The following is a 23970-nucleotide window of genomic DNA, read 5'->3' on the forward strand; positions in this document are numbered from 1 at the left end:
ACTCACACGTACATAAGAGGAAAAAGAAAGCAAAAAAGAGACGAAGTTATCCAAAATGTTAGTTGACGAGACGAAAGGAGAGACGGTAAATCCGCCGTACAATTTCGCAGAAGCGGCAACAGAAAGGGTGCAAAAGCTCGGGCTCGAAACTGGACACGGAGCCTCTCATGAAATTGGCCCTCTCCCAACCGCGATGATACTTTAATTATCCTTTCTCTGTTAATATCTCGCGGCTAAGTGTGGATATTACATCGAGATAATTTTACGCATCGTGGTCGATTTATGAACGCTCTGGAAACTGAAACCGATCGTTTCTGTTCGGACGCAAAGAAATGAAATGCTCTTTCATAAATTCCTCTTTATTAACGCGGTTAAAGATTTACGATATTGTGCACGTTCAAGAGATCACACCATTTCGAATTAAGCCGCTTCGATTTAAAAAATCTCGGTACAATCGCGTTAATTCCTTAACATGTGATTTTTGTTAGAATCCAAGCGATCATGTAAATTGTCATTTTTTAAAATTTGGTATGCAATTTTAGTTTGATGTAAATATACTTACAAAATATGTTACTTACAAGTCGCGCTTGCGATTACATAAATATAAAAAATATACATGTTGAAATAAATTAAAAATTCTGTTATATCTTGCATAGAGTATTTCAAGAATAATATGTTACAAAATTTATTAATTAATAATTGCCGCAACAACAGTTAGATGGCTTTAAATTAAACATAATCCCTTAATATCACTCTGAATTAAACAAACATTTGTGTAAATAACAAGAACAATCCGTCTATCAGCAAAACAAAGATAATTTTCATTTTGCTCGTTTTGAACTTATACAACTTCATCGATTATTACTCAGAAACATGTCAGCTGCGACAAAGTAGGATTATCTTTCCACATGTTCGCTTGGACAAAGTGCCGTATGGGTTTGATAATACATGAAATATATCACGGAAGTACGAATTTTATCTAGAAAAAGAAACATTCGTCCCCGATGCGTGATAATATACAATTGCGTTTGTCTTGATAAAAACACGATAAAAAAGTTCAGTCAATGTCATACAAACGAGAGAACATTACGCAAATATTATATGTATGCGCAATAAGATAAAAATTACAATGATAATTATAGTATCGTAAAATCACAAAATCAATTAAGCGCGGATGGGAGAGGCCAGTGCAATCGCGCGACGTTTACAAAGTAATGCACAATAGATACGTTATACGTATATACGTTATATATCTCGTCTCGAAAATTGGTTTTACCTTCGGGTTCTTTGGCAATGACCGTGCTGCTCCGGTCGACGCCGCCCTTCTTATCCTCTGTACAACATACACACATACATCACGTATACGAAAAATGTACGAACAATTTATATCATTACATAACGCTTAAGATATTTATATGGAATATCGATAAAGCCACGTCGCATGATGAGAAGCTAAGCTTATTTCCCTCGATTTATCTAATAATGACACATAAATCATAAATATCACTTTCTTCATCAAAAGAATACATTGTAGAAGAGTGAAGCTTAAAAACAAACAAATGTTAAAAAAATTTTATTATTAACTTCACAAATGTGAATCACTTCTTTTTCTAATTAGTACATCATACGCAAAAATAATTTTTTTCTGCTCGACAATCGTAAGAAAGGAAAAATTTGTTTTATAATTGATATTAATGAATTATAATAGAAATATTCGATGAATAAAGTTATGGGAAAATCAATCAATCAATCAATCATCGTTATACAAGTAAATATAAGATGTACAAACAGTACAATAGATGATGATAGATTTAGAAGCGATACACAAAAATCAGTTTTATTTTTCTGCCACGTATTCGTTTTGTGGCAAAATGAAGAGTCTTGTTTGATAATTGCACCAATTAAACTTAGATTCTTACGTAGGTAAATGGTCGAATTCCACGATATTAACATTCATTGTGTATTCGACATTATTAATAATAAATAATGATTACTAAGCAACACAGACAGATATATGAAACGACGTAATTAGCAAATATAAAATATCGCCATTTATAATAGCACAATAATTATATATATTATATATAATTATACAAAACAGACATTCAGTGTAGAGTAATAATAAATCTGAACCTTTCATCGTCGATTATAAAAACATAAAATATAAAATTTCTTCGATAAAGGAGCAACGCTCTCAGTAAAGAATCGTCAAGAGACCAAAAGGATATCTACTCGAGTTTACCAAACTCTCAGTAATATGCTTTTATGTCTTTGTACAGAATTTCCATGTAGATATTTTCACCTGACCACTTTAAATTTCAAAGCGTCCGTACAAAAATAAAGAATATCGTTACACCCCCGTGACATTTTTGCTATTTAGTTAACAATTTCTCATAAGTAATAGCAACATTTACGATAATATCATCGTGCTTTTATTATCTACATAATTATCTACTATTTAATAATTTAAAAATTATCGTGTAATGAAAGAAAAATTATCAAGAAAAATTATCTCGTATAAAGGAAGAAGTCATTACTTTGAGCCAACTATTAACCGTGCAAATTAATGGCAATCGATTTCTTTCGTACAACGCCACGACTACTAATGAAAAACACTTGTTATCATAAATTAAGTGATGATGCTTAATATAATAACGACGAGGGCGTAACGAAATAAAGTATCGTTTGTGACCGACGAAAATGTAACGATCATGATTAAAATATTTTCTTTTTCTTTCTTCTTTTCATTTATGGGAACTGTGAAGACGAGTGGTGCCGTTACCATCGAACTATATGTATATAAAAAAGAACGGTCGTCAAATAGAAAAAAAGATCGGAATACAATCGATTGATAATCGGGATAGTGCTGGAGAGTACACTTTGCATTAAGAACGTGCACACGTCGATAAAAACACGTATCGATCGTATCTCGAGTAGTAGGGAAGTAAAAAAAGAAATTGTAATGCGTGCAGATCGAGCCGATCGTACGGTTTCAATGCTTCGGTCGCGATATTTGATCAATTATTTAGCAAAAAATTACTGGAAATACTATGATAGAATTACTTAGTTATTATAAAAATTTACTAATAAGATTTCAGAAGTATAAAATATTCTGCGTTTAAAATTTTTCATATCCATAAAATTTTAAATTATTAAAAATTAAAATTTTTAAGCTTGGAAATACGATAATATGATATATAAATTAATCGTTTTATTTCCTCAGTGTAAATCAAATTTTACGTTTCTCCGGAATTATTTAAACGTAATAATTTACCAAATTTTCTTGATGTATCTATGTGTAGTCATATTGTCTCACTAATTAATATAAAAAAAAAAAACAAATTGATAAATACATCGAATTATTTAGTCTGTAATAAAAATTACATTAACAAATTTTTCTATAACATTAAATTGTGATTCCTCTCTCTTTCCCTCCCTCACGTTATAATCTTCTTGATATTCGATTCGAGACTTTGTAAAAAGCCGTACGATGGCGAGCAAGCGTGCGATAGGCGGAAAACATGCGAGAAATCGGATCAACACATAAAAAAGCAACCAAGTAAAGGAAGTGAATGGAATCAATTCCGAGTTGGTTGTTGCGTGGATGAATGGTTCAGTCGGTGGACCAAGCGGACAAAGCAAGTGACAAAAGGGTGGGACAGAAAGAATGAGGCAAAAGCGAAAAGACAGGAATAGTGAGACAAGCGCCAGGGAAAAAAAGAAGACAAAAGTATAACTGGTGTTCATAAATCCATAACACTGGGCTAAACATCGAGAGTCGAGATTTGTGACGACGATAGAGAGCGTGTTACGTGTTATTTGTTGCGTGCGCGTTCGTGCGTGCGTGCGTGCGTGTATTTGTGTGTGCGTGTGCGCGTGTGTGTGTGTGTTGTATTTGTGTATGTATGTATATATGTGTAAATATGCGCGCGTTTACATATATATGTGTGATTTTAAATTTGATATAGTAATAATGACCTAAGTATAGGTAAGAGCGTGTGATAATGTGTGGAGTTTGAAGAAGGTGAACAGGTCGTTTAAGAACACGATCGCAGAGAGCACGATCGCATTTCTCAAACGGTATACGTGGAAGAGTCACATAGAGAAAAGTACATAAAGTGATAATCGGATGGAATTCCGGAAATTCTGTTTATTTACTCCGTTATTTGCTATTCGTCCAAAATTAATTTTATACTGATCTGTATGATTAGTTTTGCTGTAACTACAAACGATGCAATCCGAGTGGTCAATTTACATAAATAATATCAATCATTCAATGGAATGGAATTCTTTTAATTGTTACAAATAATATTATAATAGGATAATCCGAGCTTTTGAATATAATAAAATCATGCAACGTTAAATTTTAACGATAAAATCAATAATTTTATCATTGGTAAATCTCTACTTATTTGTTCAATGGTTTGCATAATTCCATTCGATATGAAACACTCGATTATACTTTTTCCTCTATAGAGTTCGTTAAAATAATGATCCATTAAAATGACGACAATTTTTATATCCGTGATAATTGTCACTGCCACGTAAATTTTTGGCTGTGTTTCTCGCTGTAAATTTGTTAAATTAAGAAATATTCAGGCAAATTCAATGACTGTACATATACGTTTCATCTAACGATTATTTTTTTCTACATTTACAATCGCGCGACATCCAAACAATAAAATTCATTTTAGCTTTCTCTTTATTGACAATAAATAGTTGGTTCGTTATATGCTTGTTCTATTCGCTCTGGTTCACACAATAAAACCAAGAGACGAAATTAGAGCCAATTAATCAAAGATTATTACAATACATAATCCAATAACGTGGCAGCAAAAAAAGGAGAAATATATATAAAAAAATATATATAACATCAAGGAAGCGTATGTACGTGTATGTGTGCGGGCATAAGGAAATACAAATATGCCAGATGAGATCTAATAAACGTGCGGAAGTGATGATTGTGAAATGTTACCTAAAAAGCTCCAAAAGTTTTCACAATCGAATTTTTTCCTCTTACGCTGCTAATATATTTAATTCACCGGATAAATTTATATAATATCGAAATAAACGATAAATGAAACCGATTGTAGCCGATTCGTTATTTGCAAATTTCTAAATTACAATAAAATAATTCTTACAGCCTAAGAAGCGAGCTGAAAACGAGCGTCTTTCGTTCGATAATTAAAGCATAATTGTAAACCGCGAGAAAATACAACAGCGGAAAAGTTAAGAGTTTTCCTATGCTAATTGCGGCTCTAAATAAGATAAAAGGTGAATATGTTGAAAAAGAAAATGCAAGCGAAAGCAGCGTGAGTCGGAGCGATTCGTGGTCACCGGCTGTTAAAAAATTAACATGAACGAGAATGAATAAAAATAGAAGAGAATAGAGAGATAAACATCGAGATTATTACGAGAAAAGTATGTGTGATAATACCGAGTGACAATATACACCGTACAATTACGCGTAGTAGACTTACGTTATAAGAAATTATAACCCTTTCAGCTCGTCTAAATTGTAAAGAAATCCTCACATCTATGTTCACATGAAATTAGCGTTCACATTATATTAATAATAATAATAAGAATAAGAATAAAATTATTTTTTTAATAATTAATTGTATGCTTATAATTCGTTTACCGAGGCTTAACACACGCTGAAGTATTACTATTTACTACTCGTAATATTAATCTTGAAAGGCTATTACGAATTGTCTCTTTGTTTCCCTGTGATTGTGCTCATCTGAGTGTTTTATCTAGGAAAATTTGAATAAGACTTGAATAAGATTAATGTAAAGGAAACATCGTAATAAACAGACTTACAAGAAACAGCCGTTCAAGATTAATTTGTCGCAGCTATCGCTACTTGGACTAGTCTACGAATCCATTTTCTTCAACATACTAACATGTACGACCAGAATACAAGTGAGAAAGAGAAAAACGCGTTAAAATTTATAACACTACATCTACTGAATTGCATAATCGTCAATTATCTCTTTGTACTAGATTGTATCACGAGAAAGCGTTGTCTAATTATAATCGAGCCTGTTCATCTTACGTTGTTAAAAATGGTCGCCTGTGCGGTAATCGCTAAAAAAAGATGCATTGCGTTAACAAGAGAACTTATGATAATGGTGGTTGCGGATAGTGGTAGATTTTTTTTACTTCGCGACATACACCTATAAATAAATTAATTCATGTTGCACACGTGATTTAAATTGCCAGTGATCAATTATTTCCGGAAAGAAGGTGTAGGCGAGAAAAGAATAATTACGACGTATAACAAAAGCGCGTAACGAAGCCGATGCGTGAGTGACACGAAATCAGTGAACTTTAGGCCCGACTTGTGTAAATGCGAAGAATCGGGATCTGCTGTAAACCAGAGCAACTTCCGCCTTCACCGTTTCTTTTTCTTGCAGTAACGCATTATATCCAATTGTTCAAATGTCGTGTATATAATTTTCATTACAACTTATGTGCAATCTACATATGAACAGTATATATGTGTGTAATTTTTTCTCTTGGAACGTATAATGAAAAATGATTAATCGATTAATAATTTAATTTACTTTTTTTTTTTACCGTCGCCCTTGTTACACAGATCCTCGAAATATCGACCGTTTTTATTTCAAGTGGAAAAACGAGCGAGATTACCAGACGATATACGCCATGTTTGAGATGTTAAATAATTAAATGTTGAACCAAAATGGTTCCACGTGTACGAGTTACACGATGTTTATATTAAAGCGTTGATATATTACCCGTGTTTTATTCATCGTCTACTTGACTTTTCGGGGGGAAAAAAAAAAAAAAAAATTTTACGCGTAAAAATATTACGCGCGTGAGCGTTCTTCAATCTTTGTTTTCCAGTTAATTCTGGATGGAAGCTAAGCGTCAGTAACGTCCGGTAACCTGTGCGTGTAAGTGAACGAATGCAATCGCAATGATCACATTTCCGCTATGACATTTCCGAATGATATGATGAACGTGTCTTGAAGAGAATTGCGCTCGGTCTATGGTGTTTGTAATCTAATTATATACGGTGCATTCTTTCATTTGCTGTTATAATACGCGTGCGCACGTCATTCGTCTACGTGTGTTATGGATTTGTGAGCATCGGCTATTGGGGGCACAAAACAACAGTGTTATCACTTCTCTCACACAGCTGTATACTTGGTGCTTTGCCTTTACGGTGTCTGTTATGGGAGACAGACAACGAGTACAGAGCCACTTGATTTGTACGGACGTGTATACGTGTGTTCGAATGAAAGCATGGAAAACGGATGGCATCGATTCACTCTCGTTTTAGTTTATTTCGGCGAATATATTTCAACACCATCAGCTGCGCATAAAATACAGGGTCACGCGAGTTTGTATATGCAAAGTGCATTCAAAATTGCATTTGTTAGATGCATAATATAGATGTCCAGCAAAATTCTAAAATCAGGATCTTTGTACATAAATAAAGAAGAGAGTCCGAGTAAGTAAATACCTGTGTCAATTAATTTATTACAATTCCTTCGTAAACATTAACGCAATAACACATTAATTAATAAGAAATATGAATTCGCGTGACGCTGATGGGGATGAGGAATGAGTTTTTTCATGTCGCGTGTAGAATATTTTAAAATTCAAAAGCGAACGTTGTTCTTGGATATCCGGCAAATTATATGCTGTGACGTAGGAGAGGAGATACAGATTCATGCAGAGATAATTTGGATTGTACTTTCTCACCCTATATGCAAAACACAAAATTTCATTTATTCCTCGAAATATTGTTACAGTTGTAATCTAATAATCTACGAGTAATAATGGACTCATTCATATTGTTTTGAAACCGTAAAATAACAGTAAGCTGGAAACTATTGTACACGTAGATACAAAATATTCAATTTCGAAATACATATTTTTTAAATGTAAAATTTTTTTTATTTTCAAAATTTGTATTTAATGCGCAATACTCTTAAATTGGTTATTTGTGTATATCAAAATTTATTAATTCATTTGTTAAATGTGTTTGATCAAATAAAATACGAAACGGACGAATGTGTCTCGAGAGTACAATCCTATGTTTCCATCAAAATCTCTTAAAGGAATTCTACTTTTCTAGAGAATGTAGGAACGGGAGAAATCTGACAAATATATATTTCCTCGGATACGCGAAAGAAAAGAACGGATGAGATCTGATCGATATGAGTATTAAATTGAAATCAAGATACGTCAAAATTTTCGAATAAAATACTCGCGAATTCAAATTTACAGACATAATTACAACCGAGAAAAATATGAAGAACGTGTTAAAAAAACGCACAGATCTCATATACCTGACATTCCACGCTAGTTAAATAATTCCTTTTATTTTAACGAGCTATAGTCTGTACATGATTTCTCGTGAACATGCAACATAACGACATTCGCGTTGTAAAACATATTTTGATAACCATCGATTACATCTGACTTGCGTATCACGAATTATATTCGCAAAGTGAGAGAAGATAGCTTTGGGATGCACCATCACATGTTTTGCGCGTGTTTGTGTCAGAAAGTGTGTCAGAACAGGGAGGGCATCATCGCACACGATAGAGAAGTTGCGAGAAACATCGACTACCAGAGTTAGTCAGGAACTTGAAAGACAGCTCGTACGAGAAGACAGATTCGAAGATGATAATGTAGAAACGAGATAGACTCAATATCTGTATATTAGGTCGATGAGGATATGTAAAATACGTTTAATATACTTTGCGCTAATGCTTACTACTAGATACGACTATTTATAAATTTCAAACAATACTGACAAGTGTCAATTGTATATCATGTCAGTATGATACTCTTATAAGGAAAAGCAATACACAATATAACATAATCGCAACATAATCGATAAAGTTTAATGAAACTATTAATATCAGATACTCTGAGTGAAATGACAATTTAAATAAAGGTTTCTCTGTGTGTGTGTGTGTGTGTGTATGCGTAAATTTTCTAGAAATATCCCAAATCAAATTTCTTATATTTATATATTGACTGTCTTGCTTTTCGCTGTGTATGAATATCTTCGGTGAACTTTGAAGAACGTACACGTGCGATCGAACGCGGACAGACGAAAGACAAATAAAACACGAAAGAGATCGACAAGTGTATAATCAAAAGTATCTACAAAGGCAAAGAGAAAGATCAAGGCGAGATCGATTTTTCTACGGACCAGGAGGAAGGGGCAAACTTTAGGATCTGCGACCGAGAGTACACCTTACGGTATATATTATAATAAAGGAATCAGCACACACAGAAATGATGATATTGTGCCAATAAAATTAAATCACATCGGTTTGAAAAGCATTCAACGAAAATCCGACACAAACACACTATAAAAACATTGTAAAATAATTAAATCTTCTCAAAAGTTTCCTCACGTATAATCAAGTATGATATCAAGTATCTACAAGTATTTACATTTATTTCTCGTAATTTAACTATATCAACTTTGGTTTCAAATAAAAATAAGTTTAAATCATCTTTGTAATTGATGTTCCTAAACCTTTCCATGAAAGGTTTACCTTTGCGGCATAGTGTATCACAATAATTGGAGCACAGGTGTACGCAGGGTGGAAAGGGGATAAGCCAGAGGATAAGCAACGAGTGGATATTTAACTACTCGAGCTATCGTCCAACGATCGACTTGCACGTGAGAACGAGAGGAGTATCTCTAATGAGGGATCGATACGCGTCCGTGCTCTTTACTTTTATGCGCAATACATAAGAATTATCCATGTAAATTAATCTCCCGCAGTAACTGCGATAAACGTGGCGTTAATGCGTGACATTGCGTCAAACAAACAAAAAAATGATCAGAAAAATAATTGATTCAGTTGGATCGAATAACATCCCTTTCTGTAACATCCCAGACACTTTTCAGACAGCCATACGTATCTTTAACAGTTACAGTTATTGACATCACCCGATGAAATTCAATTAAATTTTGTTTTCAATTAAATTTCACAAGACAATACTGTTCGAATTAAATATAAATAATATGACAAAGCTATACAACAAAGTTACGACAAATAGAAATGAGATCTTCAAATAGCTATATCATCGAATTTAAGAGTAATGTTGATCTTTATATTACATGGTATTATACGATAAGTCGCGAACACTAAGCTGCAGTTTCTCCGCCTGTAGTCAAGTTTCTCATTAAATTCTCATAACGAGCACGCAGTAAAGAGATATATGCTGTGAATCACTGCCGGGAACTAAGAACTTGTACATCGGGCCATTGTTATTGGAACTATCACCGATTATTCTGCTCGCGTGACGACAATACCGCCGCGATGGCGACGGAATCGCTATCATAATTCAATCCAAGCTTTCGAGCACAACGGCGACGTGCTTTAATAGCTAGATGCCAACCGGCTTTAAACAAGTGCTCGTTACGACAACTGAAATTGCACGAATGATTTCTTACCGAAATATCGTGGCCGATATCATGTAAGAAACTATTCGCGTGTTCCGGGTATGAAAGTCGATAAATATCCGTGTAAAAAGATTTCGAATATTTATACGATATGATAAACTATCCCATTCTATCTATTCTTTGTGCTTATAATCGCGATCGTGAAGATCGACCGTTTTAAGCACTCGTTTTCGCACTGATAGCCTACAATTAGTTCGTTATAATAATCACAGTTAAAAAAATTCAACGCGTTTTGTAATTATGAAAAAAAAGAGAGAGAGAGAAACATAAAAAAAGGATGGGGATCTCCTACCTTTAACATCATCGTCTTCGATCGTTGTGCTGCTGTCGGTGGATTCCTTCACTTGAGAGCCATCACCCTTCTTCGTGATAATGCTTCGACCTGGAGTGCGCAGAGCGTTTCAGTAAATCGACATTGGGAAAGTGAAAACGAAAGAAAAATGACGAGAGGAAGAGATAGTAAAACAAAAGTAGTAGTATCAAAGACTATAAGATAGGAACAAGAGAAAAAAAGATAAAAAGCGAGATTATAGAGAATACACATAAAATGGAACGATCTTGAAATGAGGATATGGATTAGAAGGAGTTATTTCGAGTATTTATTTAGATCCGCGTTGCCTGATGTGTACCTCGAAACGATCTTGAGAGCGTTTCTCCATTTTAAATGTGCTCTACGACATAGCTAATACAAAGCTCGAGTTTGAAAGGAACGTCGAGAGCTCTTCTTAATGCAACAGTTAAAAAGAGCAAGTTCGCTTGATGCCAAATGTTAATCTGAAACTAGCTTGTCGTTTAAAAAAAAATAGAGATAAACAAACTAAGCAAATATCGTCTCTTTCTATGAACGTTTATTGAAAAAAAAAAATCAAGTTACTATTGCTGTAATTTGTGTTGTTAATTCGTGCAAATTGAAATAAAATCAAATTCATCGGTCGTTCGTCCAATTGACGTTGTAAAGAATAATTACCGATTTTTGAATTATTTTAAATTTCTACAATATATTGTCGATCGAACGATATTTTCGTTTCGATGTGATTATGTATAATCTTTCTTCTACATCTTTCGTAATTCAATTTCATACTTTGCGTTTTTATAACTTTTGATTTTTCAAAAAAGAATACATTTTCTTTCATTTTCCTAAAGAAGAAACTCGTATATATTTATATATGTTATACATACATATTTTTTATTTACGATATAAAAGAAGAAAATGTGAAAAAGAAATTTTATATCTTTCGAATATCATATTATTTACAGTTCTTTACAATTAGATATTTCATGTTCCTTCCAAATTCTAGCCTTAACAAGTGTGACTTTAATTTGTATTCGTTAATTATTTTAATCTACCAATTGTAACATTTATCCTTAATATTACTATATAAATAAATAATTAATTATTCATGATTTCAACATGCAGAAAACAAGTGTTTGCCGTACTTTGCAAATACGTATTATAGGGATCTTAAGAAAAACTAAAATAAAGTAGGAGTAGAACAAATTTATGAACAACGCAAAAATGGTAGTCAAATAGCTAAAGAGCGTTGAGAATCAAGATATATGTACATATAATCGGATTGTGCTCTGGATTGGATATGATGGAAATAACCATTCCAAAGGAAGCCGGAGCGAATCAGACAAGACAAACAGACAGAAAAAGACTTAACGCAAAAGTCAAACATTGGAGTGAATGCGTTCATGCTGTGATAAACTGTTTTCATTCATGTGACTTATATCGATGCGTCAATTTATCTTCCTAATATTGAAACGAGTATAATCCCACTTCGTTGTCTAATGGAATCATACCTTCAAAATTCTATAGATACACACAAACTGTACTTGACGAAAGCGTCACTTACAATAGATATTTTATGTGGGGGCAGAAAATGTGTAACCTTGTATTAAACTCTTCGGAAACTTTCCGAGAATTGGATGAGCCAATAAAGTATTAAAAAATGCAAGACAGAGTGTAAACACATGCAATTCAATAGCGAAACAAGTATTTAATTAGCGACTTCTACCACATCTTGTTAAAATACACGCTCAAGACATGAAGAATAAATTGTGATAAGGACTGCAGAACGATTTCATTCAATTTGTGATAGAAATTAACGTTTTAAACGCACATAAATTAAAAGAAATTAAAAAGAAAAAAGAGACGAAATGCGTCACAAAAATGTAAAGTAACTTTGGTTTCCTTTCCGACTAAGGAAAAGTTGACAAGTTTTGCAAGACAATATTAAGCATTACTTCATTTTAGAAAAACTTAATGGAAAATAAAGACTAAGTTATATAAATCTCTTTTTTACTAACTACTAAGCTAACTAACTTTTACAGACATTCATTTTCGAATATAAAACGCTTCTGTTTAATAAATTAGTGTCTAACTTTCTCTTATTCCATACATATAAAGCAATGTATGGAAACAATTAATTTAATTTTTAATATTTAAAAAATTAAATAAAGCGATTCTCAGGATATATCAAATGTAATCAGTCCATCCGTTCGTTTGACGATATGGATTAATAAAAAAGACAAATTGATATGGAAGAAAAAATAGTGGAACTGTTAGAGATATGAAAATGAAATTATTCCCAGGTTATTGATCGAAAATTTGCGCAGTAATAATCGTCTGACCAGTAACAAAATCTTTATCTTTTGCATGTATTTTTATCACATAAAAGTCGACGAATATTTGCGACTCTCTGGCTGTATCGATTCACTGAAATTGCTGTCGGAATCAGGACATTTTACACTTTTTTGATTCAACATTTTCCGAAAACAAAATTATTTGAGAATTCGTACCTATATTTAACATTCCTAAAACAGTTGAAAATTTGAGAAATAACAAAATTTCTTTTTTTAATATGATCGCAAGAAAACAAATATCTATATCTTATTTTACTTTTAATATTAACATCTATCTAAAAAATTAGTTCACATCTAGCTGCAATAGCTTGGACGAGATAATGTCTCCCTTTAAAATTATCGCTGGAATGAGAATATACTCGGCAAAAAATGATAGAGCATTTAGCGAATACTCAAGCCATGAGAGACACGTATAATGTGCAAACGCATTCGTGCGAGATATAAACGCATAAAAAGCATAAGCAAAAAGAGAGAATCAGAGAACGACATACGAATAGTTAACGCGCGAATTAGAGAATCGAAAAGCGAAAGCATGCCAGAATGCCAAGAGAGGAACGATGATTCGTATGGAGATCCGGCGTTTTCAAGCCGGATTAACGTCTGCTCTGGCATCAAGAACTTCATTCTTATGCCAAATAAAAGAACATTGAAACATTCAACCGGTTCGGCTTAAACAACAATACAACGTACCTTCATTGCGAATTATTTTCGCTAATAATCGAAACCTGTCTCGTAATTGAACTTTATCGTTATAGGAATATGATAAAATATCATAATAGTATTTTAATTTAAAAAAAAAATTGAGCATTATTGCAAAATAGCGAATTTTTTAAATAATTATAATATATAGGATATTTTATCTAAAGTTCTAAAACTGGAAAAACTTTTCTATTTTTATACTTAGTTTATAAAATAAACTTTTAAGATAAATTTAGTAAATATTCTTTATCAAAGTTTTTTTCGAGGTAAAATTCGATTTAAGCCGGAACTCTCGCGAACTGATCGTCCCTCACAATCTAATATCGATTGTATATTGTGTATATAACGTCTCGTGTACATCTGAGAACTCGTGTGTGCGTGATATATCGTTTATCATTCGAATCCTACTCTATTATCAAATTGAATAGAAGCACCGAAAAAAATCGTCGCAAGAATAAAGCGCATCCATTTTGCACCTCCGACCCATTTCGCGCGCTACGGTCTACCTTCGTCAAAAAAATCAGTCATAGTATCAGTAGATAAAGGTAAAGATAAATAGATATGTAGAAAGAAAAAAAGAAAGAGAGAGAGAGAGATTTATTCGTCAATGCTGGTTGCTCGCATTCTCTCAACGGAAGACATTGGCAAACGGGCAAAGCCCTATACTTTGGGAATTTATGGATTCATGGATTCCGAAAACCCTCGAGAAGATTCTATGCGCAGTTTGAGATTCATAAACCCATACGTAATTCGCGCAGTTCTGCCACTCGTGGTAGAAATACACGTGGTTAGAAATACATAAATTTACACTGCGCCCAAAATTCATGGCCGCGAGAAATGCTCACTCTTGATTTAAACGTTTGCTTTATAGCTCCCGGAAAACATGGTATAAATTGAATTAGCATGAACCCCAGATTGTAATTTTATCAATAAATTACATTAAAAGCGTGTCACATAATTTATTTTTGATTAAATTATATCGCGATATTTTTAATGTACATACGCGAATGAATTAAAAAAACCTGTTAGATTAGCTCTGTATAATATCAAATTCTAAGTATAATATTGTTACAATCTATGATATTTATACATCGCAACAATAAATACATAAGACTTGTAAAATACGCAAGTGTGCTCTTTACGGAAAAGTCCTTATATATATATAGGATATAATATATTTCGTACCGTTTCACGAAGGTAAGATTTTGTATTCTTTCGTTGCGCCAATGTTTTCCTTAATATGTATTAATGAACGTGATTACTACTTTGGAGAGAATACGAGCAACGAGAACTTAAGATGTGTGAATATGCAATCGGAGAATAATGAATGAGTCTGCGAGTCGATCGATCGATGATCCTTTGCAAAGGATCTATGATCTACCATAAGATCGTAAGTTCTGAAACGCAATTCGCGATCCATGAAATGCTGCGCGGAAATTCTTGTGATAATATACGAATACTGTAATTTCTGGTAATTATTATCGACACTATCACTGCCTTACAGAAAGGGAAGGAAAACGCGAGTTGTCGCGAATTATCGAAATCAACTGAGCTACACATGAACGATCTATTTGTAAGGAATGACGACTGACGACATAATCAAGATTTCATGTTCCATAGTTCATAATATGGCGAGTTTCGCGAATGTAATTTAGGATGCTATATAAATTTAAAAATGAATTATTTTATTTTGCAAATAAATATCTATATTATATTTAAATATCTATATCATTCCGATTTCTAATTAATATTAGTTATGAATAATATTAGTTATAAAAGTTTAAAAAGATACTTGAATTAATTTCACAAATTGCCGTCGAATCAATTTTGTCAGAAGTTTACCTCATGCGATAATAAATCGAATAATGCACAATCGATAAATAGCTTAGAAAAGAAATATTAATTTTATTGAAACGATGTCAACATCTTTAGCATAACAATTCAGTAAATGTTATCATATGGTTGCTTTGACACAGACTTCATCGCGAGATTAAGAGAATAAAAAATTCTCTTCAAAATCGCATCTACTGACGAAAGCAGAGAATCACGTGGAATTGATCTGTAACGATTGGTTTTGGGAAGAACGTTGTGTGCCAATTCCATATGTTTGTTTTAGATCACAGACGACGCAATCGCGTGAGATTTAAATGAAATTTAAATATATACGATAGATGCTTCTTTTTAATTTTTCACTTGCTTTCCAGGGTACCGAAATGGAATCGAAAGTTAAGCTCGCTTTTCGCGTCAGCTTTTCGTCACTCAATTAAATTTATTAACGCGTGATATAAAATGTAATACTGTTTCTTTAAACAGATTTTTGACAGTTATTATTTTTACAAGATCGGTTCTTCTACCATAAGCTGTCTCGATCAAGATACGACGCGAAAAGCAATTCGACTAAACAAACCATCGATGCTCTCGATCTGTATTTCGTCCGGAGTTTGTCGCGGAGCTCTTAAAGCCGATTTCCATAATAACAGTGTGCCAGAAGCTCAAGGATAATAGCCTTTCTCCCTCTCCCAAAAGCAAAAGGTAAATCCAAAGTGGGGAATGAAGTCGCGTGCCAAGAGGGAAGCGCGGAAAAGCTGGAAGAGCTTACAGTTCGAGAGTCGGCTCAAGGCGATGAAATAAATTTAATTAAAGTCAAAGTTCGAGCGACGGTTTCTATGAGAGAGAAAGAGAGAGAGAGAGAGAGAGAGAGAGAGAGAGAGAGAGAGAGAGAGAGAGAGAAGGGAGGAAGAAAGGTAGGAAGGACATTGGAAGAAAACTTAAGACACGAGAAGACGGAGAATTAATTGTTTCGCAGTCGCTCGAACAAAGATTCGCGCCGAATGTAGAACGAGGATGGGCGAGAGGATATGAAAGAGAACAGCCGTTCGTATGTAAATAAAAACGATATCATCTCACTCGAGAACAATTTTCCGTCACAGTATACAAGATCGTAGTATTAAGAAATAACTGGTGACAAAAAAATTTTTCATCACCAAAAATGATACTTCGAAATATAAGATATTCTGAAAAATCGATTAACTATTATCACGTACATTATTTTTTTTTATATAGTAGAAATAATTTGTATAAAATTTACAAAAGCTGCAAATAATTGTCTATTTACAAGATTGCGAAATACAATAAAGCTAAAAAAAAAAATAAAACATTCAAGTTTAACCGAGGTATTTTTGTAGATAAAAAATTCCACGTTTATTTACAATCATATAGTACAAACTATAAACTGCACAGTCTTAATTCTTCAATTGCAGCAAGACAGAAGAAAAATCTGGCATATCTTATATCAAATGTTATTTAAACATAAATACTAATCATGTTTTAACTTTTCCGAAACAGATAAATTAATTTTTTGTCACAATAGGAAGTTATTCAGGCCTAAGGATATCGCAGAATTTTTCAGTATCATGTAAATTCTCGATTCAAAATAATCTTCGATTTGTGTAATTGTTTAATCCAACAATCCGCGACAAACTACGCAAACTACTCCCGACATTCTATATAAATATGTGAGCATATCCTTGAAATATCATTAAAAATTACAAAAATAGACATAGACACGTATATGTACATACTCTAACACCGATTGTAAAAGATAAAACGCACGTGTGTTATACAGATATATGGTACACGTGTATCATCGAATCTACTAATGCAAGATGCTTAGCTACTTGTCAATCTAAAAAGAGGGGCGAGGGGCGAGGGGCGAGGGGCGAGGGTCGAGGCACACTCTAGGGATATTCTTCGGTTGTCTATACATATACGTACCTATATATGTACATACATATATGTATAGATGCATATGCCATACATAACGTGACATATTATCTGTCAAACAACTATTACGGGTGTGGAACGAATCCGCATGTATTTACGCTATTCGAGCAAATAGTAGCGAGATGTGTACATATACATATATGTATGCATATATGCAATGCCTATAATGACCCATATTCGCACTCGTCTCTTAAAAGAGTAGATTCATTTTTATGTAAAAACTGAAACTGATGCAGCACAAATCACAGCTGAGAGTGCTTATTTAAAAAAATTTCCTTCTTTTTTTTCAATTTGTAATTTCTACATATATTTTACTACCTTTGTAATAATTTGCTAATTTACGTATTATACGTACTTCGTAAAAATACAAATTTAAATATTTATATATTTATATATTGTTCATTCAAATTTAAATGTATGTTTCATAAATTATAAAATGTACAACTTTCTTAAATTTTATTCATACTTAATGATTATTTATATATACATTTTATATATACATTTATATATACATTTCTAACAATGTATTATAATTTATTATCAAACTTTAAAGAATACAACAATGATCTATGTAATGTCCAATATTTTTATATAAATCGACATCAATGGTATCTAAAAACTAATTTTAATTTTCCAAACATTTATTATATAATATGTCAAATATATTTTAGCACGAATAAGAGTCAAAAAGCGCAATTTGGTCTAAATTTAGGGCTGTGTCCAATCCGATGATCAAAAGTTTCCAAACTAAAAATATTTTCAGAAAAAAGATGATATATTAAACTTGAAAATATATTAAGTGTAATGATTGATATATTTAATTTAATTTAAGAAAAGAAAAATTAAACAGTTGTTTCTGTAATTTTAATTGTGAATGAATTTTTCTGTACTCCATATATTAATTAGAGAACTGTAAATACTTTTCCATTATTTATCTAACCTTTGAAAAAATCTTTTCAATACGTTTGCTTGTTTCTCTGTCTCTCGCTCTCTCTCTCTCTCTCTCTCTCTCTCTCTCTCTCTCTCTCTCTCTCTCTCTCTCTCTCTCTCTCTCTCTTTTTCTCTAAAAATGAGAGAGACAGAAGATATATAATTATAAAGATGAAAAAGTGAAAAGTTTGGAAACCATTGACACAAACATATGGAAATAATCAACATTAATAAAACGTACAGTCATTCATAGGGAATCTCGCTAGTGGACCGAAACAGTTGAGCTATTTTTCGTTTCGATCCGTTGAAGTTTTTTCGCCTTTCATAGAGCTTTTCAATTTCCAGAATTTCGCTAAATATTTACATTCGCGATATATCTAATTTTTAAAAGTCACAATTTAGCACACAATTACGCGTTTTCTTTGCACAATCATAAAATCATTTCTAATAATACAGTTATTGTTGTGTGCGTTGCGTTACTATTTTATCAAAATCTTAATTCCGATTGGTTCATCTCTTTATCCTAATTATCTTTCTAATTAAAATTTCTTCGTTCCAATCATGATTCACAACGCACAACATTAAGAAATCGATAATCGAAAATTAGAAATAATCGATGTAGTCTATTTTGAAACAAATAAATCGAATTGATTTAATTGATTATTCTGCGCTGACTCTTACCAGCTTTGTAGTAATTAATTTAATACCCGTGCAGTTAGAGATTTCGTATAAGCTACTCGTTTGCGTCATGATAAGTGATTAAATTCAATTTTTAGATATTAAACATTATTATGACGACACGACTGCCTGATTATTTTCACGTTTTCCTACATTTGTTACGTACGGTTTTTCTCGAGAATAAAAACCAGTAACATCGAGATAAAACAATTATTATCCATTTTAAATACGGGACATAAAATGTGCGTATAGATTTGCATTTTTTACCAATCATAAAATTCTAATTCAAGTATGTGTGTCCCTAATTTTTTTTAATTATTGATTTAAAAAATAATTATAAAATCTAATTTTAATGATAATGGAGAAGACATCTCGATAATACAACAGTATTAATAACTTCGTTTTCTATGTAGATATTATTCCTACAAGCTTGGGCAAAAAGTTTGTTGAAATAAATAAAAAATTCCGGATAAGCGATTTTCAATGAAAAATTTTGTGTAGACGATAAAATTTGTTGTAAACAGATGTTTAAGCGGATGCACAGTGGATCTAACTGGATTTGAATTTTATTGAATTTCTAGAGATCCCTGAGTGCTGTTGTAGTTCTTACGATAAATGATCACTCACGATATAAACGATTGATTAAACGATTGATTACGATAGCGATTGAAAGAATGTTCTGAAGAAACACAAGATAATCCAATGATTTGCCTAGCTTGTATCAAATTATTTTTCAATGGATGATAACGATGGCGATTCGATGAAAGAGAAAACTGCTTGAGTCCACTGCGACGACAATTTGCGTTACCCAGAATTTTCGTTTCGCAAGAAACGTGTATGTGCGTGGAATTCAATACCTTACTTCTCAATTGTAAACATACATATTTTCTTAATCCTTTCATTATTCATACACTTTATATATAAACATTTGAATGCTGGTAACAGTTTCATAAACAATAAACATATCTTCTTATTAATATAAATGTTGCTTTGCACCATTTATAGTTTACGTAAATACAATAAAAGTGATCAATGTACAATTACAATTTTTGCTTACTAGTAACTTTAAAAAAACATTATGATACTGCAACGAAAGGATTAAAATTTGGGATAGTTGCTTGCCTTTATAACGAGAGTTATATAGAGTGATATAAGTTATGTTATACGACATAAAATAAATCATATATATATATATATATATCCAATATAAACAACTAATTGTAAATTCTTGCGCTCTGGGTAACGTGCCACAGTCCTTGCAGGATATGAAGTGCGAGCCATGTGCATCGACTATATAAAGTATACGAAATAGGTAGGGATGAACATCATATCGTGATAACCAATATGCCGAGTGAGCGAGGATAAAATATGATTATTTGTTTAATAAGCGCTTAATTAGCCACGAAAATGCCGCATGGACATTTAATTTTCGGATAACCGATACGGTCAATTATCCATGACCATCATGCTGTTATTATAACTTTTTAATTCCTTGCTCAACCTCGCTCCTTCGATCATTTAATACAAGGGGTTGTCAAAGATAGGGCTCTAATTTATTTCTGTGCACGAGCAAAGATATACACAGATGCTCCATTCTGCAGTCGTTTCTACGAGAAAGAAAAAAAAATATCAATACAATAGAAAACTTAATGTGCAAAAAGATTTTGTATTAATCCTCATAAATGTCAAGATAAAATTGACAGTTTGTCATTGCGTTACAGTGGTGTAAGATAACGTATTTAATAATGACGACACTGCACAACTGCATTATAAAGCACCTCTCGAAAAGAGCGAAAAGACAGATGAATAGTTTTTCTATGTGACGAGAGTGCAAGACGAATAAACGACAGGAAAAAAGGAGAGAGATAATTTTGTTATGGTGGGTTGTTGAAGGAATGTATACAGAGATATGGAGATGTAAAGTTTAACGGAAGATATAAAAGTACTGTCTGTCGTGGTCCGTGTAGAGCGCTGAAGAGGGCCGGAGGTACTTACCCTGTGCATCATACTTACTGGAAAAGTTCCGCGTCGCCAGCATGGTCGTCAATATAGCGCCCTGAAAGCGAAAAGGAAGGACGATTATTACTTTTCGCGGTCAGATAACATCAATAAAGTAAAACAAACATGACGTAAAAGGATAGAAAATTTTTAATGGCAGTACATTTTTTCTTTCGTATAAAAATAAAAACAGCATTAAAAAAAGACGTTAAAAATAAAATTTATATACACCTGTACAGAATATTAGATCAAGCTTATTATAATTTGATCTAAAAAGATCAATAGGAGTCAATTGTGTGCACGATTATGATAAATATTTTTCCGACAAAAGTTCAAATTACCGCATCATGATAGGCTTTTAATTAATAATTCACAGACAAGCGAGTCCGCGACTGATAGGCGACCTTAAGAGTGAGGTCGGATGATTATACAGAGAGTTTCGGGTTGAAGTTTACTCGTAAACTCTCGTCTTTCATCAAGCTTGGTGACATTCGCGGCAAGTTGGGAACATTGTCGCACAGAATGACAACATTTCACTGTGTTCCATAGCAAACAGTTCGAGATGCGTCGCCGAACTTTATGTAATAAGGCCGTCCGTCGGATGAGATTCGCAAATGTGTTCGAACGGATATTCCACGTCTGTTATCTCTGAAATGAAATGATATTCTATCTCGCCCGTCTGTTTCAAATCACGCCCGATTAGTAACATTGCTCATTTCCGTTTTACATTCGAATTACGCGACTAATTAAATAACAAAGTCTTGATAGAGAATATTTATCAATATTATCTACATCTCTTATACGAGCAGAATACTATCAAACTTTTAAATAGTGTCACAAAATTACATTAATCCCGGAATTTGTTTTTATTAAGTCAAATTTTTACACGGCAGCAATTGCATAAAAGAAAATCTTTACGCTCTTAGTCACAATTATTTTTTTTTGAAGATACTTTGGAAATTTCAAACCAAACTCAACATTTCACAGTCATAAAGTGCAATTTTATCTCTTCTATTTCCTCTTTGGGAATTTTAATAAATCTAACTTAATCACACTAAATGTTAGACAAACTAGTAACTACGAATTTGCGCATAATTAGTTACATACTTACTTTTACTTTTTAATGCGTTTAAATTAATTAACAATATTACGACGAACAATAATAATATCAATAATTGAATTAAAAACAAATAGTAATCCTTTTAGAAGAAAAGTAAAACAATTAATTTTTACTTTTTGTTACCAAACTATTCCATATTAAAATGGATATCTCGTTTTTGTCATGATACAATATAAAAGCGTTTTCACATATAAAAACTGAAACATTTCTCTCTTTTCATCGTTTGATCTATATCAATCTCTACTCGTATTATTAGACTTTTAGAAATATATAGAGCAACAGAGAACGCTAATTGAAAATCATTCGACCTATGTAAATCGATGGACGTTGTTTTATACTTAATATATAGAATATTTCACAGTCCTAAATAATTCTATGTCATCTTGTATATAGCGAACACAATGTAAATATCATGAAAATGTCGTATTATCGATATTCGTATACTTTCACCGTACCTAACGCTAAAGCGAATGATAGCATGTTGCCAGACGTCAAACTGACAGTGATTAAAATTTCATTATCTCAGACACGGTTGCCTCCTATTGTCTACACAATATAAATTTATTCCTCAGTGCTCGCATGTCTCAATCTGCGCGGGAACAAACGAACGAACAAGCGGAGAGTGTCATTAAACTTCCTCACTGGGCATTTGCACTTTTATGAGTCAGGATTTAATCAGTATTCAGCTGGTTGCTTCGACGTCCCCGTCATTTCTGTGCTTGACTGATTACTTGTCTCTAACGCGAGGTCGCTACTATGATTTCGATAAAACTGGAATTTGAAGAAACACGATAGAAGAGCAAGATCACGTAAGTGTCTCAAAATTCATTGAGTCTCTAATAATGAATATAAATTGATAATTATAAGGTAATTTGTCTTTTGTGACAAAACAGAAACCGCATTATCAATTTCTCCAAGTCAAGTAATATAAATTATAATAGAAATTACAAAATTTTCTAATTATACTGTTTCATATAAACATGGACTTATCTATTATTACTGCATAATATTGACAAAATCAAATCATTATTGTTGTTAAAATCATGAGGAAAAAAACTTTTCTATCTTTATCACGCCATGTAAAGAGATAATTCTATCATTATATGATTGCACATCAATCTCACCGATTTCAACAATGAAATAATTTTTTGTCAATTAATATAAAAAAGAAGTATTTTTTTCAAAATTATATTTTGTCTTTATTATTTTATAAAATATAAATGAACAATTATAAATGAAAATTAAAAAGAAACAAGATATTATTGGTAGTATTATTGAAATTACAATTTTCAAATACTTATGACGTTCCCGGCCACTCATTCATTTCATTATGGAAGAGCTTGATAATTGGTTTGCCGTGATATTTGATTCTTACAGAGGCAACCTCGCGCAAAAAAATACGATCATCGTGACTGAATAAATGTTATATATAATTAACCTAGGTACCCAATTATAATTACGTCACGCAAAAGTATAGACGAACATGAACTTGATCGATTGCTATCGTTGACTATTATTAAGATAACGATATCAAGTACCATTCGCGAGAGAAGCAAGTTTTAATGTAATTCGACCCGGTTTCGAAATGCATTATTCTCATCTGAACGCATGAAAATTATCTATTATTAAACAACATTATAATAATGTT

At 32.5% G+C, this 23970-nt stretch overlaps 1 protein-coding gene across 28 annotated transcripts in view; it reads right to left on the reverse strand.

Annotated features, from left to right (window-relative positions):
* CaMKII (Calcium/calmodulin-dependent protein kinase II) overlaps positions 1-23970 on the reverse strand; it is a 111505-nt gene that overhangs the window by 24686 nt on the left and 62849 nt on the right. For 14 of the 28 annotated variants that reach the window (XM_011060828.2, XM_011060825.2, XM_087413252.1 and 11 more), the window contains exons 10-12: positions 21200-21260; positions 10761-10850; positions 1277-1333 (exon numbers count right to left, since the gene is read on the reverse strand). In XM_011060828.2, the coding sequence (XP_011059130.1) occupies positions 1277-1333; positions 10761-10850; positions 21200-21260 (208 nt within the window). The remainder of the gene's footprint in view (positions 1-1276; positions 1334-10760; positions 10851-21199; positions 21261-23970) is intronic. The other 14 variants (XM_087413234.1, XM_087413251.1, XM_011060839.2 and 11 more) reach the window with 5 other exon arrangements.

This window comes from Acromyrmex echinatior, chromosome 14, assembly GCF_024713525.1.
Source record: "Acromyrmex echinatior isolate Ae372 chromosome 14, ASM2471352v2, whole genome shotgun sequence".
In the NCBI taxonomy this organism is placed as follows: Eukaryota; Metazoa; Arthropoda; class Insecta; order Hymenoptera; family Formicidae; genus Acromyrmex; species Acromyrmex echinatior.